The sequence below is a fragment of the Dama dama genome, chromosome 8 (assembly GCF_033118175.1).
Source record: "Dama dama isolate Ldn47 chromosome 8, ASM3311817v1, whole genome shotgun sequence".
In the NCBI taxonomy this organism is placed as follows: domain Eukaryota; kingdom Metazoa; phylum Chordata; class Mammalia; order Artiodactyla; family Cervidae; genus Dama; species Dama dama.
The window spans coordinates 17,071,582-17,093,072 of NC_083688.1; the positions used below are offsets into that span (position 1 = coordinate 17,071,582).

The following is a 21,491-nucleotide window of genomic DNA, read 5'->3' on the forward strand; positions in this document are numbered from 1 at the left end:
ATAATCTGGCTTGTCCCTCTAGGGGTCCCTGAAAGCTATGATTCTGGAGTTGTTGAGATACTGACCCTGTTGATCTGTTGTTTCTAAGCCAGGATGGATCCTTTACCCACAGCTAGACTTGAGATGGGTAGTAATCAGCTCAGTGGACTGCCGTGTAGGCTACTGCTGGCCTGTCATTTGTCCTTTTATCTAAATCGGATGGCACTGTGGCTCTCGTTCTCCTGGGAGTCCAAGTGTCTAGTTAAGCAGACCTCCAGGTTGGTGTTGTACCATAGCCTTTATAACATGAGCTTTGAGAAGAACTTGGTGGCTCAGATGGTGAAGAATCTGTCTGAAATGTAGAAGACCTAGGTTCGATTTGAGAAGACTCAAGTGTGCTTTGTTAACTGTTATAGCCCCGCTGCTCAGCACCAGTTATGGCACGTGACGGGAGCTCAATATATTCTTGTTGAACAGAATTGACCTTGAACATCAAAAGGTAGAAAATAAGCTAACTACCTTTTTCAAAGCTTTGACGAACATGATTTAAATCAGGATATTCCTGCATGTTGGCGTCGCTGAACAATGCTTCCAGAAGCGAATTGTTAAATGTCTTTTCCAGCTCACTGAGAACATTGTACACCACTTTTGGTACAGGGACCAGGTTTCTACAAGAATCTTGACAGTCCTTAAAAACAATGAATGAAGAAAAGTATAAATACAGACTTCCAAGTTACAAGAGAGCCCTAGAAAGAGATGTCAGGTTAATGTATTCCAATTTCCATACATATTACATACACATTACATACATAATACATATGCATTACATATGGAATATTACATATTCCATACATACATGATATATGTATTCCATACATGTATTCCAATTTCTGTATCTTTTCATGTAGAGGTTTAGCATTTCTGCATATTTGTATGACTACTAACTGAAACAATAAATCCTCTCTTCTTAAAACTATCCATTTGTGAATCTGATCTCCTCACCCTAACTTATATTAGATGTAAGAAGGCACAATTCTGAAGATTAAAAGTGGGTTCAAAGTTAATGAATATGTAGCTAAGAGCCTGGTCAACTCTTTGAGGAATAGACTTGACAGGTGATAAGCAACTATTCTGTTGACTGGACAACACCTGCCCCTTCACCAATACTGACTTGACCTGTGGGAAGAGCTCAAGGAAGCCAGGTGACAGTTCTCCACTTTGTGAACTTGGCCACAGGGAAAGCATGTTCGGAAGACAAGCTGAACTACAAGGGAAGCCCAACTGTTTAAATTGATGTTCTTCAAAAAGAAATCCTGTGTCAATTATTATTTCACTAAATCATCTCATTTAAATTATTCATGAATTGATTACACTTGCTTTTAATTCTTAGTTTATGCTGTACTATGTGTATTAAACATCTGTGGAGCACAACTGGTTTAGATCCAGCCTGCCTGACTCCAGTGGGCGCCAAGAGCACCATCCCTTCAATTAGAAGAAGGACTGTCTCCAGTGATGTGTTTGTACTGTCTCCCTTTATACCTCACAACAATACTTGAACATTTGCAACAATAGTTAAAAAGTCTTCTATTCATAGGACACCCCTCAGTGAGCTAGCTGTGTCCTGACTTTTGTGTTCAGGATATCAAAGCATAACTTCGTTTGGGGCTGGTTTACCAGATGGTGACATAAGAAACCTCACTTACTTCATACATTTTATTGGTGATGAGTTCGCGGTCACGAAGGCACTCAAAGAAAGGAAATGTCTTTTTAATTGCAGTTGAAATCTCCACTTTATGTCTTTTGAAGTGCCTGAATATAGCCTCAAAGGCAAGCCTTTCTTCCACGTTCTGAGTTTCTGTGGACATCCTAAGGAAGAAGAATATCATGTGAAAATGGTCATCAAGATTCTGAGATGCTTGTGGAGGCTGTAACATTTTATATATAAAGGATAGATTGTGAAGAACCAACATATATAAAATAAGTGGTTTCAGTAAAGAAATAAAAGCAATTGAAACAACAAACAATGATATAGTTGAAGAAAAGTGTGGAAGTTAAGAAAGACTGAAGTACAGGACTAAAGAAGTCCATTTCAGTATGTCACAATCAAAACCATCATAAAGATATCCGCCTTTGTCTGGTGTATTTGGGTCCTTTTCAGTACTCAAAATGCATCGGGGAATAATCACTTTATTGCATCAACTTCCTGTAAAAAATGTTTCTGGTTAAATACTGCCAATTAAAGAGAATAATTTATCTTCTCTTTATTATTGTCACCACATCCCACTAAAAATGCTAATAAAGGAATTAGATTTACAATGACAAGGAGAATGGCAGGGGGCAACGAGCAGATAAAAGATTTCTATCAAAATTTATGAGACAAAAAGTGATCAGAGGGTCGCTAACCACTATTGTAGGTGGGAAACACTCCCAGAGGTCAGGAAAGCAACCAGTGAGTCCTGCAGAACCCTGGAGACCCAGTGGAGATCACAAGGGAGACATGTGGAAAACCGATGTGCTATTTGAAAAATTAAGAACAGAACATCACACCTTCCACCCTCAGTTTCCATCCTGACCACTGGTACCCAGACAGCTGCTCAGAGGGAAACAGTGCTATCCTTTTTGTAACCACATGTTAATTTTACTTGTTACTGGACTTCACACAGCCTTCCCAGGTGGCAGTAGTGGTAAAGAACCTGTCCGCCAGTGCAGGAGATGCAAGAGATGTGGGTTCAATCCCTGGGTGGGGAAGATCCCCTGGAGAAGGGCATGGCAACCCACTCCAGTATTCTTGCCTGGAAAATTCCGTTGACAGAGGAGCCTGGTGGGCTATCATCTATAGGGTTGCAAAAAGTCAGACATGACTGAGCATGCAGGCATGATTGGACTTCATATTCCCTGGTGGCTCAGATGGTAAAGAATGTGCCTGCAATGCTGGAGACCTGGGTTGGGAAGATCCCCTGGAGAATGAAATGGCTGCCCACTTCAGTATTCTTGGCTAGGAAATTCCATGACAGAGGAACCTGGAGGGCCATAGTCCATGGGTTTGCAGAGTTGGACGTGACTGAGTGACTAACACTTTAACACTGTATGCATGAAAACAATACATCACACGTGCTTTGTGTCTGACTTCTTTTGCTCATGATCCATGTTAGATGAACAGAAATTTAGTTCTTTTATTGTTGAAGATATTCCACTGTGTGGACCTACCACAATCTACCTATTCATTTTCCTGTTTATGGACATTTGGGTGGATTCTAGTTTGGGACTAGTTTGAATAAAGCTGTGGTTCTTGTACAAGTTTTTTGGTGGCAAGATGTTTTCATTTCCCTTCAGCAAATAACTAGGAGTGGAATTGTTGGGTCATTGTGTAGGAGTATGTTTAATAGTTTTAGAATCTGCCAAACTATTCCAAAATCTGTTAGAAATAGGTTTTCTAGTTTTAGCCATTTTAGTCTATAATATGTAATATGGTATTTCATACAGTTTTAACCTGTATTTTTTTAATGACTGATAATATTGAACACACTTCCATTTGATCTTTGGCTACTCATAATCTCCTTTTTTGAAATGCCTTTTCAAGCCTTTGGCCCATTTATATTATTGGGTTGTCTTTTATTATTTATTGATGTGTAGAAGTTTGTATATATTATAAAAGAAACATTTTGTTTAATATACATACTGTGAGTGAAAAAGCTGGCTTAAAACTCAACATTCAAAAACTAAGATCATGTCGTCCCGTCCCATCACTTCATGGCAAATGGACGGGGAAACAGTGACAGACTTTATTTTCTTGGGCTCCAAAATCACTGCGGACAATGACAGCAGCCACAAAATTAAAAGATGTTTGCTCCTTGGAAGAAAATCTGTGACAAACCTAGACAGTGTATTAAAAAAGCAGAGATATCACTTTACTGACAAAGGTCTGTACAGTCAAAACTGGTTTTTCCAGTAGTCATGTATGGAGGTGAGAGTTGGACCATAAAAAAGGCTGAGCATCAAAGAATTGATGCTTTTGAACTGTGGTTCTAGAGAAGACTCTTGAGAGTCCCTTGGACTGCAAGGAGATCGAATCAGTCAATCTTAAAGGAAATCAACTCTGAATATTGATTGGAAGGACTGATGCTGAAGCTGAAGCTCCAATGCTTAGGCCACCTGATTTGATGAGCCAACTCATTGGAAAAGACCCTGATGCTCGGAAAGATTGAGGGAAGGAGGAGAAGGGGATGACAGAGGATGAGATAGTTGGATGGCATCGTTGACTCAACGGACATGAGTTTGAGCAAACTCCAGGAGATAGTGAAGGACAGGGAATCCTGGCATGCTACAGTCCATGGGGTCACAAAGAGTTGGACATGACTGAGCAACTGAACACCAACAGCAATGTATTGTGAATATTTTCCCCCTTTTTGTGGTTTGCCTTCATTTTCTTAACCATGTGTTTTGATGAGGAGAAATTTTTAATTTTGACAAAGCCAAAGCTGTCATTTTTTTCTTCTGTGGCTGACAACTTTAGGGTACTATCTGAAAAAATCTTTGCCTCCTCCAAGCTAATTAAAATATTCAAAAATTAATTTAGAATGTAAGCCTGGTTCTATTTCTAGATTTTCTACTCTGTGCCATTTGTCTGTTTGCCTACTCTTGTGCCAACAGTGTATTGATCTGAATCTACAGCATATAGAAAGACTTGAAGTCAATTAGGAAAATATTACCTTCGATTTTTTACGTCTTTTGGTTTTCCACATATCTTTTAAAATTGATTTGTCAATGTTTACAAGAAAAGCCTTTTTGAGTTTTATAGGGTTTGCATCAAAAGTAGATGCAAACCCTTTTAGATTCATTTGGTGAAAAGTGACATCTTAACAACATTGAGTTCAACCCATTTGTTTAATTTTCCTTAATCTTGCCGGAAGTGTTTATAGCTTTCAGTATCAGCTGGCACAGTGGTAAAGGATCTGCTTGCCAAAGCAGGAGATGCAAGAGATGTGGGCTCGATCCCTGGGTCGAGAAGATCTCCTGGAGTAAGAAATGTCAATCCACTCCAGTATTCTTGCCTGGGAAATTCCATGGACAGAAGAGCCTGGTGGGCTGCAGTCTGTAGGGTCGCAAAGAGTTAAACATGACTGAACACACACACACACACACACACACACACACACACACAGAGGAGTCATGCACTTCTTTCCTTAAACTTATTCTTAGCTATTTTATTCTTTGGGAGCCTATTTTAAGTGATACTGCTTTTTAAGTTATTTCTAACAACTGTATGAACATAGAACTGATTTTAAGAAACAGTAGCCATGTGTTCATGACCTTCCTAAATTCATGTATTCCAGTAATATATTTGCAGACTACTTTTGGATTTCATAGAAAAAAATAATCATGCCATCAGAAAATAAAACTCTTCTGCTTCTTCCTTTCCAAAACAGTTTCTTTTCTCTTTCTTCCTTATGTTGTTTCTAGCCTTAGAGAAAATGCATTTAATGCATCAAGTATGATGTCATACACAGATACACACACGTGACAGAGGAAGTTTCTGTTTGTTACTAGTTTGCTGAGAGTTTTATCATAGTCAGATGCTGAGTATTATGAAATGCATCTATTGTGGTGTTCATATGGTTTTCCTTCTTTATTCTTTAATTTGGTGAGTCAGATGCATTGATTTCCAGTGCCTCCTCTTAAGTAGAAACAGATAACCACAGATCAGCAGACTTTTGAAGAAATTCTCCAACTTCAGGAAGAAAGAATAACACTAAAAAGAGAAAAATGTTATACCCAGGAGAAACAGAGATATTGTAGGAAATAGGAGAAACTTCCAAAACCTCTAATATTTTTAGAGAGATTTGAGAACACACATTGCACCCCTGGTTACAAAGAAAAAGGAACTAACAGAGAAAGAGAGAGTGGTATTAGATGTTTTTGAAAAATTGATTTTTAGAAATTTACTAAGATTTACTAAAATGGTTGTAAAATAAAGTTGGGAGGACTTCCCCAGAAAATTAAATAGATTGTTGTTCTTGTTTAGTTGCTAAGTCATGTCTGACTCTTTTGTGACCCCATGTATTGCAGCCTGCCAGGCTCCTCTCTCCATGGGATTTCCCAGGCAGGAATACTGAGTTGGTTGCCATTTCCTTTTCCAGGGGATCTTCCTGACCTGACCTGCATTGCAGGCAGATTCTTTACCACTGACCCACCAGGGAAGTTGAAAATAAAGAGATTAAAAGAACACAAAAGAGCAAATTTGAGAGACAATACAGGAGTCCAGGGCTCCCAGTGTAACTCAGCTTTTAAAGAATCCACCTGCAATGCAGGAGACCCTAGGTTTGATTTCTGGGTCGGGAAGATCCCCTGGAGAAGGAATAGTCTACCCATTCCAGTATTCTTGCCTGGAATATCCCCATGAACAGAAGAGCCTGGAGAGCCATAGTCCATGGAGTCACAAAAAGGCAGACATGACTGAGCGACTAAGCACAGCACAGCACATAGGAGTCCAAGATTAATTTAGGGGTCTAAGGACGGAGGTTTGTGACATTGTACAGGAGACAGGAATCAAGACCATCCCCAAGAAAAAGAAATGCAAAAAAGCAAAATGGCTGTCTGAGGAGGCCTTACAAATAGCTGTGAAAAGAAGAGAAGTGAAAAGCAAAGCAGAAAAGGAAAGATATACCCATTTGAATGCAGAGTTCCAAAGAATAGCAAGGAGAGACAAGAAAGCCTTCCTCAGCGATAAGTGCAAAGAAATAGAGGAAAACAACAGAATGGGAAAGACTAGAGATCTCTTCAAGAAAATTAGAGATATCAAGGGAACATTTCATGCGAAGATGGGCTCAATAAAGGACAGAAATGGTAGGGACCTAACCGAAGCAGAGGATATTAAGAAGAGGTGGCAAAAATACACAGAAGAACTGTACAAAAAAGATCTTCATGACCCAGATAATCATGATGGTGTGATCACTCACTTAGAGCCAGACATCCTGGAATGTGAAGTCAAGTGGGCCTTAGGAAGCATCACTACGAACAAAGCTAGTGGAGGTGATGGAATTCCAGTTGAGCTATTTCAAATCCTAAAAGATGATGCTGTGAAAGTGCTGCACTCAATATGTCAGCAAATTTGGAAAACTCATCAGTGGCCACAGGACTGGAAAAGTTCAGTTTTCTTTCCAATCCCAAAGAAAGGCAATGCCAAAGAATGCTCAAACTACTGCACAACTGCACTCATCTCACACGCTAGTAAAGTAATGCTCTACATGAACCATAAACTTCCAGATGTTCAAGCTGGGTTTAGAATAGGCAGAGGAACCAGAGATCAAATTGCCAACATCTGCTGGATCATTGAAAAAAACAAGAGAGTTCCAGAAAAACATCTATTTCTGTTTTATTGACTATGCCAAAACCTTTGACTGTGTGGATCACAGAAAATTCTGAAAGAGATGGGAATACCAGACCACCTGACCTGCCTCTTGAGAACTTGTATGCAGGTCAGGAAGCAACAGTCAGAACTGGACATGGAACAACAGACTGGTTCCAAATAGGAAAAGGAGTACGTCAAGGCTGTATATTGTCACCCTGCTTATTTAACTTATATGCAGAGTACATCATGAGAAACGCTGGGCTGGAGGAAGCACAAGCTGGAATTAAGATTGCCAGGAGAAATATCAATAACCTCAGATATGCAGATGACACCACCCTTATGGCAGAAAGCAAAGAGGAACTAAAAAGCCTCTTGATGAAAGTGAAAGAGGAGAGTGAAAAAGTTGGCTTAAAGCTCAACATTCAGAAAACTAAGATCATGGCACCCAGTCCCATCACTTCATGGCAAATAGATGGGGAAACAGTGGAAACAGTGGCTGACTTTATTTTTTGGGGCTCCAAAATCACTGCAGATGGTGACTGCAGCCATGAAATTAAAAAGACACTTACTCCTTGCAGACACGACTGAGCGACTGAACTGAACTACTTCTTGGAACGACCAACCTAGACAGTGTATTAAAAGGCAGAGACACCAGCCCAGGTTGGATGCATGAGACAAGTGCTTGGGGCTGGTGCACTGGGAAGACCCAGAGGGATGGGGTGGGGAGGGAGGTGGGAGGGGGGGATTGGGATGGGGAATACATGTAAATCCATGGCTGATTCATGTCAATGTATGGCAAAAATCACTACAATGTTGTAAAGTAATTAGCCTCCAACTAGTAAAAATAAATGGAAAAAAAAAAAACAAAACAGAGACATTACTTTGCCAACAAAGGTCCTTCTAGTCAAGGCTATGGTTTTTCCAGTAGTCATGTATGGATGTGAGAGTTGGACTATAAAGAAAGCTGAGCACTGAAGAATTGATACTTTTGAACTGCGGTGTTGGAGAAGACTCTTAGGAGTCTCTTGGACTGCAAGGAGATCCAACCAGTCCATCCTAAAGGAGATCAGTCCTGGTTGTTCATTGGAAGGACTGATGTTGAAGCTGAAACTCCAATACTTCGGCCACTTGTGAAGAGCTGACTCATTTGAAAAGACCCTGATGCTGGGAAAGATTGAGGGCAGGAGGAGAAGGGGATGACAGAGGATGAGATGGTTGGATGGCATCACCGACTCAATGGACATGGTTTTGTGTGGACTCCAGGAGCTGGTAATGGACAGGGAGGCCTGGCGTGCTGCGGTTCATGGGTCTCAATGAGTGGGACACAACTGAGTGACTGAACTGAACAGAACAGCAACCTTATTAGAGTCAAGAAAGATACTCAAGAAAATGCAGAGGAGGACTATACCAGGAGAATTATTTAAGGAGTTATGAACCCTATCGAATAGAATAACATGGATTTCTTTAAAAGACTTAGAAAATTGAATTTAAAAGAACCAAACCAGAAGCTACATAGAAGCCCACACACCACAAGGAAGATCCAACACAGTCAAAAATAAATAAATAAATAAAAATTTAAGAAAGAAAACCAAACCAAGGCACACAATGATGAAATGTCAACACCTAAAAAAACAGAGAAGAACTTAAAACATTCCAGAAAGAATTAAGAAACTGGTCACTTATTGAGGATGATGGCAAGAACAACTTGAGACATCACATCAGTAACAGATCTAGACCTTCAAAATGCAGAGTGAATCAGGACAACTCCAGCCATGCAGGGCTGAGAAATTTCACTCTACAAACATCCATTTTGAGTGTTGTTCCCAAAATTTTCTCTATTTCTTTTATGCTTATGTCAATATATACATTTAAGCTTTAAAAAACACAATTTACACGCGCTCTAAAATTTTTATACAATCATTCTTTTCCTTTCCATTCACACCACTGTGCCACCAGGGAAGCCAATACAGATAAATGCCATGAATGACAGCAATGTCATAAGCGAATGGAGAAGGGAATTGCATATACTTTGCTATAAGGTACATGTGCTACAGGGGAAGTGCTATAAAATGTGTATTATAATCTGTAGACAACCATCAAAAACATTTTAAAAGAAGCATAATTAATATGTTAATAGAAGACTAAGATGGAATCATATAAAATGCTAATTAAAATTAGAGAAGTCAGAAAAAGAGCGGGGAAAAAAGAGACACAGAACAAACAAATACAATAAGTAAAGAAGAGTTAAAACATGGTAATGTAACCCAGTATATCAATGATTACTTTCAGTGTGAATGGCCTAAATACTCCAATTAAAAGCAGAGATTGTCTGTAAAGCACAGGAAGCTCAGCTCAGTGCTCTGTGATGACCTCCACGGATGGGAAGGGGAAGGTGGTGGGAAGAAGGTCCAGAGGGAGGGGACATATGTATACATATGGCTGATTAACTTCATTGTATCACAGAAACAAACACATCATTGTAAAACATTTGTATTCCAGTAAAAAACCAGAGATTGTTAAAATGACAGAGAAAATGAGACCTTATCTTTTATTGTCAATAAGAAAAAAACCATAAATATAAAGACACACGTTAAGAATGGAGAAGGAAGGACCTCCCTCGTGGTCCAGTGGTTAAGACTTCGCCTTCCAAGTAGAGGGTGGGGTTAAATTCCTGGTTAGGGAGCTAAAGTCCCATGTCTCATGGCCAAAAAATTGAAACACAAAACAGAAACAGTGCTGCAACAATTTCAATAAAGACTTAAAAAATGGTCCACATTAAAAAAAAAATCTTAAAAAAAGAATGGAGAAGAAGATACCATGTCAACACTAATCAAAAGAAAGAGTACCTATATTATTTCCAGGGAAAAAAGACTTTAGGACAAGAAAAAATACAAATTAAGAGAAAGAGAGCATTACATATGACAAAAGGGTCAGTTTTCCAAGAAGACATAACAATCCTTAATACGTTATTTACACGTGATAAACACATAGCATCAAATTGTGTATGGTAAAAATTGATGGAACAGTGACAGAAATAGACAAATCCACTATTTCAGTTTGATACACAAACAGCCCCCTCCTTTTTAAAAGTAATTTATAGATCAAACAGGTACAGAAGCCATCAGAATATAGCTGACCTGAACATCCACTACCAATCAACTTGATCTATTTGATACTTTTAGAATATTCCACGCAGAATATACATATTCCTCTGGCTGATTCATGTTGAGGTTTGGCAGAAAACATCAAAAACCAGTAAAGCAATGATCCTTCAGTTAAAAAATAAATAAATTTTAAAAAAGATCACATGGAATAATCACCCTTACCAAGAGAGAATCCACTCTGGGCTATAAAACACATCTTAAATGTAAAAGAATAGAAATCATAAAAGTACATTCTTAGACAAAAAGAAATTAAACTACAAATAAATAACAAAAGAAATGAAAAATTCCCCCAACTACTTGGAGAGTTAAAAATACACTCAGGTAACACATAAGTCAAAGAAGAAGTCTTGAGAGAAATTTTAAAATATTTTTAACTGAATGAAAATAAGCCTACAACTTATCAATATTTGTGGGATGCTGAAAAAGCAGTGACTACAAAGAAACATATTCAGTTGAATATACATTATTATGTATATATTAGAAAAGAAGAAAGATGTAAAATCAACAATATGTTTCTCCAACTGGAATGTGGGGGAAGAAAACTTAAGCCTAAAGCAGTAGAAGAAATGAAATAAAGGAGCAAAAATCAATGAAATTGGAAATAGGAAACAAAAGAGAAAATTCTACAAAACCTAAAGCTTGTTCTTGGAAAAGATCAATAAAATTGATAAACTTCTACCCAGGCTAACTAAGGAAAAGAAGAGAAAGAAATCACAAATTACCAATATCAGAAATGACAGTAGAATTTTCCCAACTGATTTATGAATATTAAGAGGATAAGAAAGGAATAGTATGAACAAATCTATTCCCACTAATTTGATAAATAAAATTGACCAAACTCTAGAAAGACACAAACTACCAAAACTCACACAAGGAGAAATGGATAATTTAAATAAGCCTATATTCATTACAAAATTTGAATTAGTAATTAATAACTTTGAAAAAACTAAGTACTAGGCCCAGAGAATTTCACTGGTTAATCCTACCAAACATTTAAGGAAGAAATGATACCAATTTTCCACATTCTTGTGCAGAAAATAGAAGCAGAAGGAACACTTAATTTCTTCTATGAGCTCAGAACTACTGCAATACCCAAAGCAGATAAAGACAAGCTACAGGTCAATATCTCTCATGAACACAGATGTAAAAATCAGGAAAGTATTAGTAAATTACAGCATGAACAAGTGTAACTTATTCCAGATATGCATGGCTGGTTCAATATTTGATATCAATCAATGTAATATTTGATATCAATCAAGGTAAAAGAAAAAAATCTGGATGATCTTATTAATTGATGCAGTAAAATCATTTGACAAATTCTATCACTTTTTCATGTGAAACTCCCTAGAGCAGTAGAGATAGGAACATCTTCAAAATGAGGAAGAAAATCTATTAAAAATTCTGTTGCTCGTATCATATTTACTGCTGAAAACCTGCACACTTTCCTCCTAGGATCAGAAACAAGGGGGAGATGCTCTCTTTCACTATTCTTATCCAATACTGCACTGGAAGGCACAGTTAGCACCAAAAAAAAAAAAAAAAAGAAGAAGAAGAAAAGGAAATTCAAGGTACAGAGTTAGGGAAGGAGTAAAACTAACTTTGTTTGCAGATAAGATGATTATCTATGTATAAAATTCCAAAAAATTCACATGCACACAAAATCTGGAACTATTAGTTAAGTATAGCAAGGTTGCTGGACAAAGATCAATTGCTTTTGTATATACCAGCATTGAAAAATTGGAATTTGAAATGCAGTAAGAAAACATCATTTACAATAGCACCAAAAATATAAAATATTTAGGTATTTGTTGTTGTTCAGTCATTGAGTCATGTCCAGCTCTTTGCGATCCCATGGACGGCAGCGTGCTAGGCTTCCCTATCCTTCACCATCTCCCTGAGTTTGCTCAAACTCAGATCCACTGAGTAGGTGATACCATCCAACCATTTCATCCTCCGTCACCCGTTTCTCCTCCTGCCTTCAGTCTTTTCCAGCATCAGGGTCTTTTCCAATGAGTCAGCTCTTCGCATCAGGTGGCCAAAGTATTGGAGCTTCAGCTTTGTCATCCCAAGCTGATGTGGAAGTCTTTCCAATCAATATTCAGAGTTGATTTCCTTCAAGATTGACTGGTTTGATCTCCTTATAGTCCAAGAGACTCTCAAGAGTCTTCTCCAACAACACAGTTTGAAAGCATCAATTTTTCAATGCTCAGCCTTCTTTATAATCCAACTCTCACATCCACACATAACTACTGGAAAAACTACAGCTTTGACTAGATGAACTTTTGTCAGCAAAGTGATATCTCTGCCTATAAATATGCTGTCTAGATTTGTCATAGCTTTCCTTCCAAGGAGCAATTCTGTATGTATTTTTTTAGATTTATACCTAAGTATTTTTAAAATTAATTTAATTGAAATTAAAAATATTTAGGTATGAATCTAACAAAATATATACAGAATTGAAATAAACAGAAAATTATTCTAGAAGGAGACAAATTTAACTTTGTGAAATAACATAACTGTAACTAGTTTGATGTAAAATTTTGAGTTATATAAACAAACAGTGTTGACCTTACTTTTAAATATGAAAAATTTGAACATATGATTTCAAATTCAACACTAAAAAATATAGAAATATAGATTAGAATTATTTTGAAAAGCTGAAAGCAACCACTGGTTGAGTGAAATCAGACTCTTCCAGAGCCTTGTGAAGCACTGAAAAGTAACATAAAATGGAAATATAGTTTGCATTTTTAGAGAAGACAAAACAAGAAAAACAATAGAATTCTAAAAACTAAGAAAAAAGCATGAAAAATATATCATTAAGAACACTAGATGTAAATGAAAAATTATGTTGAAAGGCACAGGATCAAAAATAGAATCCAACAAGAGACAAAAAATTAGACACAAAATTTGTTAAAATCAAAGATAGGCAAGTTATGGTATTCAAATATAAACAAAACAAAAATAAGGGTATTAATATCCAACTCAAAGCAAAATTCAAAAGACAAATAATGGGGCAAAGTTTTCAAGAATACTGAGAATCAGTTCGCTTCTAGCTTTTGACTCTTCACATACTCAAAAATGATCAAAATATATAAGCTCCAAATAATTAGCAAAAATGTTTTATTATTTAATCTTATAACCTAAAAACAGAACATTTTCCCCCAATGTCCTTTAAATGCAGATCAATACAGATCACAGTCTTGAACATAAATGAAGTCACAAAAAGTTATAAGCAGTAGAAGCTAAACAGACTGCATAGTAAGAGAAATAAAACCACCCAGAGGTTTATGAAACAAAACAAAAATTACTGTGTTGGGTCAAAGATGATATTTTGTAGTTTAGAGGTTATTCTTTTTTTAAAGTGGAAGAAAATGGAAAATAGTACACTGAGAATGAGTAAAAATAGTTTAGCATCAGGAAATCTCTTTATACAATTTATTACCTCGACAAACAAAAGGAGAAAAAGTATGTAAGTATATCCATAATAATTTTAAAAGGGAATTTCTTAAGACCTAACAGCCATTTTATAAAAACTATGTGAAATATACAGATACTGAACACAATATGAAGTCTCCAAAAATAAGAAATATTACAGCAGACATTGAAATGATGAAATAATTTTAATAGAAAAAAAGACAGGGATGCCTACTACCATCATTGTTATATGTATATTATATATATACATATTTTTAGAAGTTTTGATAAGAAGATGAAGTGATTGGTATAAATACTAAAAGCATACATACATAGAAACCCCAGAGTCCTAACCAAAGTCCATAAGAACTAGAAAAAGAATTTGCCAATAATGTGCATGAATAAAATTTATAGATGTTATTTGGAGCACCATAAATTGAAAAGAAATAAAGTAATATTTCAAATGTAATAGCAAATACATATGTGTTTATAAACACCTGAAAATATGAAGAGAAAAACTATAAAATCTTATTATTGATTTATGTAAAATATTATAAGTTTATATAAAATCTTACTGAAAGTATTAAAACAAGATCTAAATATAAAGAGATAATATAACTTGCCTCCAATCAGGAAAGCATAGTAATTTTAAAATGTCAATCCTTCCAAAATTATTGTAAAAGTGTGATACACTTGCAACTTGTAATCCCATTGAAACTATTTGTGATTTAAATAGACATTTCTCCTAAGAAGATATACAGATGGCCAAAAGGTACAGAAAAAGATGCTCAACATCACTATTAGAGAAATGGAAATCAAAACTACCTTGAGGTATCACCTCACACTGGTCAGAATGTCCATCATCAAAAATCTACAAATAATAAATGCTGGAGAGGGTGTGGAGAATGCAACTCTTGGTGGGAATATAAATTGGTACAGCCTCTATGGAGAACAGTACAGAGGTTTCTTGAAAAAACTAAAAATGGAGCTACTATAAGATCTAGCGATTCCACCCCTGGGCATATATCCAGAGAAAACCATAATTTGAAAATATACATTGCAGCACTATTTATAATAACCAGGACATGGAAGCAACTTAAACATCCATCAACAGAGGAATGGATAAAGAAGATGAAGTATATATATATATATATATATACACACACACACACACATATATATATACACACATTTATAGGTACACATATGTGCATATACAAAATGGAATATTACCCATCCATTAAAAAGAACAAAATAATGCCATTTGCAGCATCATGGATGGACCTAGAGATTGATATATTGAGTGAAGTACGTCAGACAAAGATGCCTACTGTATGATATCACTTATACGTGAAATCTAAGAAAATGGTACAAAATGAACTTATTTACAAAACTGAAACAGAGTCATAGATGTAAAAAATAAACATGATGCAGGGAAAGAGGGGAGGGATAAAGTGGGAGATTGAGATTAACATATACAAATTACTGTATATACAGTAGAAAACTAGTGAGTGTTTGTGTGTATGCTTGGTCACTCAGTCCGTGTCTGACTCTTTCTGACACCCTGGACTGTATCTCACCAGGTTCCTCTGTTCATGGAATTTTCCAGGCAAGAATACTGGCTTGGGTTGTCATTTTCTACTCCAAGGGACCTTCCCAACCCAGGGATCTAACCCACTTCTCTTGTGTCTCCTTTACTGGCAGGCAGATTGTTTATCACTGGGCCACCTAGGAAGCCTAGATAACTAAGAAGGACCTATTGTATAGCACAGGGAACTCTACTCAATTCTCTGTAATGACCTATTAATATATGGGAAAATAATTTAACAAAGAGTGGGTGTGTGGATATGTATAACTGATTCCCTTTGCTATACAGCAGAAACTAACAACATTGTAAATCAACTCTACCCCAATAACAATTAATTTTAAAAAAGTAGAAAAAGATTTAATATATTTAAATGTAGAAAACAATATAGACATTAAAATACAATGTGTAAATATATTTTCAACCAATATGACAAAGGCTTAATATATATGATATACAAAGGCTCCAGCCTACTGATAAAATATGACAAATAATTTCAAAGAAAATGGACATGAACTGCTTAGAGAAGAGACAATAAAAATCTCCAATAAACATATGAATACATACAAACTAAAATGATAATGAGAAACCATTTTTCACCCCTTAGATCGGCAAAAATAACTTCTTAAATGACATTGAAATGTGGGAGAAGATTCAAAGAAACATACATGCATTGCTGGAATGAGTAAGAATTGCTATAGCCTTTTCAGAAAAGATCTAGCAATATCTAGTAAATTTTAAGACATACAGATTGACCCAGAAGTCCATCATACTGTTGGAATCTATCCTGTGAAAATAAAAACACCATTATGCATATAAAAAGCTCCACAACTTTCAATGGCTCCCTATTTTCCCCCAGAGTAAAAGCCAAGTCCTTAGAGTGTTCAGAGGACCTAAAATGATCCAGCCCTTCTCTCCTCTCCTCTATCTCTTCTCTCTGGGGTACCTCACTGTCCTCTTTGTTATTTCCTGACGATACCAGGCATAGTACAGTTCTAGAAATGAGATGATGGCTCTTTCCTCCATGTGATATGTTCTTTGTCCAGACATCTATATAATGAATGACTCTCTCATCTTTTTAAAATCCTTATTCCGTGTCACTTCAATTAAGACCATTTTGATCAACCTACTCAAAACCACAACCACAGCCCTCCCAACCCAAACTACATACTCACAACCTCTTAATCTGACTCTATTTTTATTGTCCATGTCCTTATCACTCCCTAACATACTAAATTACTTATTTATTTTAATTAGTGCTTATTATCTTATTCTCTGTCTTCTCCCAAAATACATATGCCATAAGCAAAGGAATCTTGTCTGTTTGGTCCTTCGATTTTTCTTGAGTACCTTATGCACACAAGGCACTAATAATAGCAAGAATAAACATGAACACACTGGTGGTCAAAATAAATTTTAATGTAAAAACAGACATAAAATATAGAAATATGTATGTAGAGTAGAAAACAAAATCCAGTTATATTCTATTTTTAAGGGATATGTGAAAATGAAACCACTCAATGGGATTCAAACCCAAGGGATTGGAATAGATATATCAAACAATTAAAGCTAAGGAGCACTGAGTATTGAGTAGAGCTCCCTGTGCTAGACAGCAGGTTCTCATTAGTTGCCTATTTTATGTATAGTAGTGTTTATATGTCAATCCCAATCTCCCTATTTTATCCCTTCCCCTCTTTCCCTTTGGTAACCAAAAGTTTGTTTTCTATATCTTTGCTTCTGTTTTGTAAATAAGCATTTGATATTTTTCAATGCTCACTATTAGCACTCTTCTAAGTGCTTGGCCTGTGGTTTAACACACTTTAACTCTTCTATGCAATGGGTAATTTTTTTGATCAGCAACATTCTACAGGTAGGAAACTCAGGCTGCCCTACCTCCATAATGGCAGACCTGGGGTTCAAAACATCCCTCCCAACCTTGTACCTATCCCTTCACCTTCTACCCTTCCTTCTATCTGGAGTTAGATACTACACTATTAATCATTACACAATACTGTCTTTCAAACATGGAGAAGCCTCAAAGATGACAAGACCACAAAAGAAATAACAATAGACTATTAAGTGAAAAAATCTTAATCATATGTGAAAAGATCAGAATAAATAACAGACAAAGAAAGACCTTTCCTAGTCCATCCTCTGAGAAATTTTCAAAGCTCCTCCTCAACAATCCTTAGCTGGGAGCTCAGCTTTTGCTCTGTGATGATTTAGATGGGTAGGATGTGGGGAGGGTGGGAAGCAGGTCCAAGAGGAAGGGGATATGTGTGTACATATAGCTGATTCACTTCACTGTATAGCAGAAACTAACAAATCATTGTAAAACAACCATATTCCATTTTTTTTTAAGTTAAAAAGAAAATTAAAATATAAATTACAGAGACTTCTGTGGTCCAGTGGTTAAGAATCCACCTACCAATGCAAGGGCCATGGGAAGATCCCAAATGCTAAGGGGCAATAAGTCAGTGCCCCACGACTACTGAGTCTGGGTGCCCGGAGCCCGTGCTCTGCAAGGAGAGAAGTCACTGCAATGAGAAGTCCGCACATTGCAACTAGAGAAAGCCCACACGCAGCAATGATGACTTAGTGCAGCCAGAAGTAAATAAGTAAACAAAATGAAATGAAATTTAAAAAATACACAAATTACACATGATTGAGCAATAAGTGCTGATGAAAACAATACATACAAAACCACAGACATACTCCAAGTGGCACAAAGGTGCACATCCATGGCCTAAAGTGCATTTATTAAAAAATAGGAAATACTGCATGCTAAGTTAAACTTGATTTTTTTGAACTTTTTATTTTGCACTGGGGTATAGCCAGTCACTGAACTGAACAACTGAACTGAACTGAACTGATAGCCAGTTAATCATGTTGTGATGGCTTTAGATGAACAGCAAAGGGACTCAGCCATACATATACACATATGTACATATACACATATGCATTCTCCCCCAAACACCATTCCCATCCAGGCTGCCACATAAAATTGAGCAGAGTTCCCTGTGCTATGCAGTAGGTCCTTGTTGGTTATCTATTTTAAATGCAGCAGTGTTTACATGCCCATCCCAAACTCCCTAACTATCCTTTTCCCCAATCCTTCCCCCCTGACAACTATAAGTTCATAAATCTGTCAGTTTTCTTCTGTTTTGTAAGTAGTTCATTTGTATAATTTTTTTTTAGATTCCACATACAAGGGATGTCATACGATATTTCTCCTCTATTGAAAAGTAAATTAAACTTTAAATCAAGGTGTTAGAATAGGAAATCGAGATAATCCCCCAAGAAAGCTGAAGACTAGAATAAAGAAAAGAAAAATATATAAATATAATTTTCTATAAATATAATTTTTAAAACTGTATTTAACTAAATCTCAAACAAGAAATAAAAGTAATGGAACCAAAAGAATCAAAAGGTTCTTGGACAAGAACAGCAAAATGGAACATTTGATCAAGAGAATGAAAGAAAAGACATAAACGAACAATGCTAGGAATAAGAAAAGGGATACGTCTTTAGTTAAAGAAAAGATTAAAATTTTATAAAAGAAATTCTTATATAATTTCCTACCAATAAATTGACAATCTAGAAAATTGTTACTTTTTAAGAAAATAGAAATGATGAAAACTGAGAAAACTTGAGAAATAAATAGAACTAAAACAAATAGGAGAAATGTATAATGTCCTTCCAGACCTGTCCTAAACCTGCCCTCTCCCCCATTTCCCTCCCAGAAATCAGTTTCAAAGAGTTGAATGAGAAATTTCCAGTCATCCTTCAAAGATCAGAACACATTTGTCTTAAATCATTAAAATAAGTTAAAAAAATTTAAATCACCGCAAATCATCATGAGGCTACTACATTTTTGCTATCAAATCCAGATAAACACAAGATAAGTGATAACTGTAGGTTAATGCTGCTTATAAACATGTAATTAAATCCCCTCATAAGATATTAGTGAGTTCGGTCCAAGGGTAGATGAAAAAAATAGTGTGATATGACCACATAAGAATCATCTCAGAAATTATAGGACAGGACACTTTAGAAAATCTTTCTATGCTTTTGGTTAAACCTGGCAGATTGAACATATTTGCATTATGTCTTTCTGACATGAAATCATCTGTCAGAAAGTGACATGGCAGAAAGCAAGGATGAGAGAACAGAAGGAAGGAAGGATGAGAGGACAGAAGGAAGGACATTGAACACACATTAAGCAGACACTTCTGAAGATGAGGTATGAATGTATATTGTTGTTTAGTCACTCAGTCATGTCCAACTCTTTGAAACCCCATGGACTGTAGCCTGCTAGGCTCCTCTGTCCATGAGATTTTTCAGGCAAGAATACTGGAGTGGGTTGTCATTTCCTTCCCCAGGGGATCTTCCCAATCTCGGGATTGAACCCTGGTCTTCTCAGCATCTCCTGCATTTCAGGCAGATTCTTTTACCACTGAGTCACTGGGAAGCCCAAGCAGTAGCCAGTTTCACAGAGTGAAGGATAAGAAACCTGACTGGACCTCTCTTACCATATGCAAAAATTAAGTCAAAATGGATTAAAGACTTAACTGTAAGACCTGAAACTATTGCAACATAGAGCATGGGGATTATTGATAATAATACTGTGTTGTATACTTAAAAATACTAAGAAAGTATTTTTTCAAGTTTTCACCACAAGAAAAATATTTGTAACTATGTATGGTACTGAATGTTAAGTGGACTTATTGTGGTGATCATTTCATAATATATACAAATATCAAATTGCTATGATATACCCTTGAAATTAATATAATGTTATATGCCAATTATATATACATTTTAAAAGTCTATAACTAATTGCCAAAATTTGGAAGCAACCAAAATGTCCCCCAGGAAGTGAATGGATAAATAAACTGTGGTACATTTGGAGAACAGAATACTATTCAGGCCAGAAGAAAATACACGTTATTAAGTAAAAGAAGATAATCTGAAAAGGCTACATGCTGTATGATTCCAACCATATGATAGTCTGGAAAAGGCAAAATAAGGGCGACAGTAAGAAGATCAGTTGTTGCCAGGGATTCGGGGAAGGGATGAATAGGCAGAGTACAGAGCATTTTTAGTGCAATGAAATGACTCTGTATGAAACCATGATGGTGGTCACATATCATTATATATTTGTCTAAGCTCACAGTGTACAGTGGACTTGAATTTGAGCAAACTCTGGGAGACAGTAAAAGACAGAGTCGCTTGGCATGCTGCAGTCCATGGGGTCACAAAGAGTCAGACATGACTTAGTGACTGAACAACAGTGTACAAGAATGAATCCTAATGTAATCTACGAACTCTGAGTGATGATGCGTCTATGTAGGTTGAAAGTGAAAGTCGCTCAGTCATGTCCAACTCTTTGTGACCCCATGGACTATACAGTCCCTGGAATTCTCTAGGCCAGAATGCTGGAGTGGGTACCCTTTCCTTTCTCCAGGGGATATTCCCAACCCAGGGGTCAAACCCAGGTCTCCTGCATTGCAGGTGGATTCTTTACCAGCTGAGGCACCAGGAAAGCATCAATGTAAGTTCATAAAATTGTAAAAAATGTACCAGTCTGTTGGGGAACATTGATAACGGACTGTGCTAAGCATGTTTAGGCTTCCCTGGTGGCTCATTGGTAAAGAACCTGCCTGCTAATGCAGGAGATGTGAGTTTGATCCCTGGGTTGGGAAGATCCCCTGGAGCAGGAAATGGCAACCCACTCAAGCATTCCTGCCTGTGAAATCCCATAGAGAGAGGAGCCTGGTGTGCTGCAGTCTATCGGGTTGCAAAGAATTGGACATGACTGAGTGATTAAAAGACAACAACAACAACAATCTCCACTTTGATGATGCTAGCAGGTTTTTTACACTTAGCCATGTAGGAACTGATTGCAGATCTGAGTCACATCTTGAAACATACTCTTTTTCTAACTTTTCCATCTATAGGATTTAATAAGTACATAAAACAGCCCCCATGAGATATA

The 21,491-nt window shown here is 36.6% G+C and overlaps 1 protein-coding gene across 5 annotated transcripts in view; it reads right to left on the bottom strand.

Moving 5' to 3' along the window:
- The window catches only part of SP100 (SP100 nuclear antigen), a 91,633-nt gene that overhangs the window by 57,913 nt on the left and 12,229 nt on the right, over positions 1-21,491 (bottom strand). For all 5 annotated transcript variants that reach the window (XM_061148539.1, XM_061148540.1, XM_061148537.1 and 2 more), the window contains exons 2-3: positions 1,683-1,845; positions 499-667 (exon numbers count right to left, since the gene is read on the bottom strand). In XM_061148539.1, coding sequence (XP_061004522.1) covers positions 499-667; positions 1,683-1,845 — 332 coding nt within the window. The remainder of the gene's footprint in view (positions 1-498; positions 668-1,682; positions 1,846-21,491) is intronic.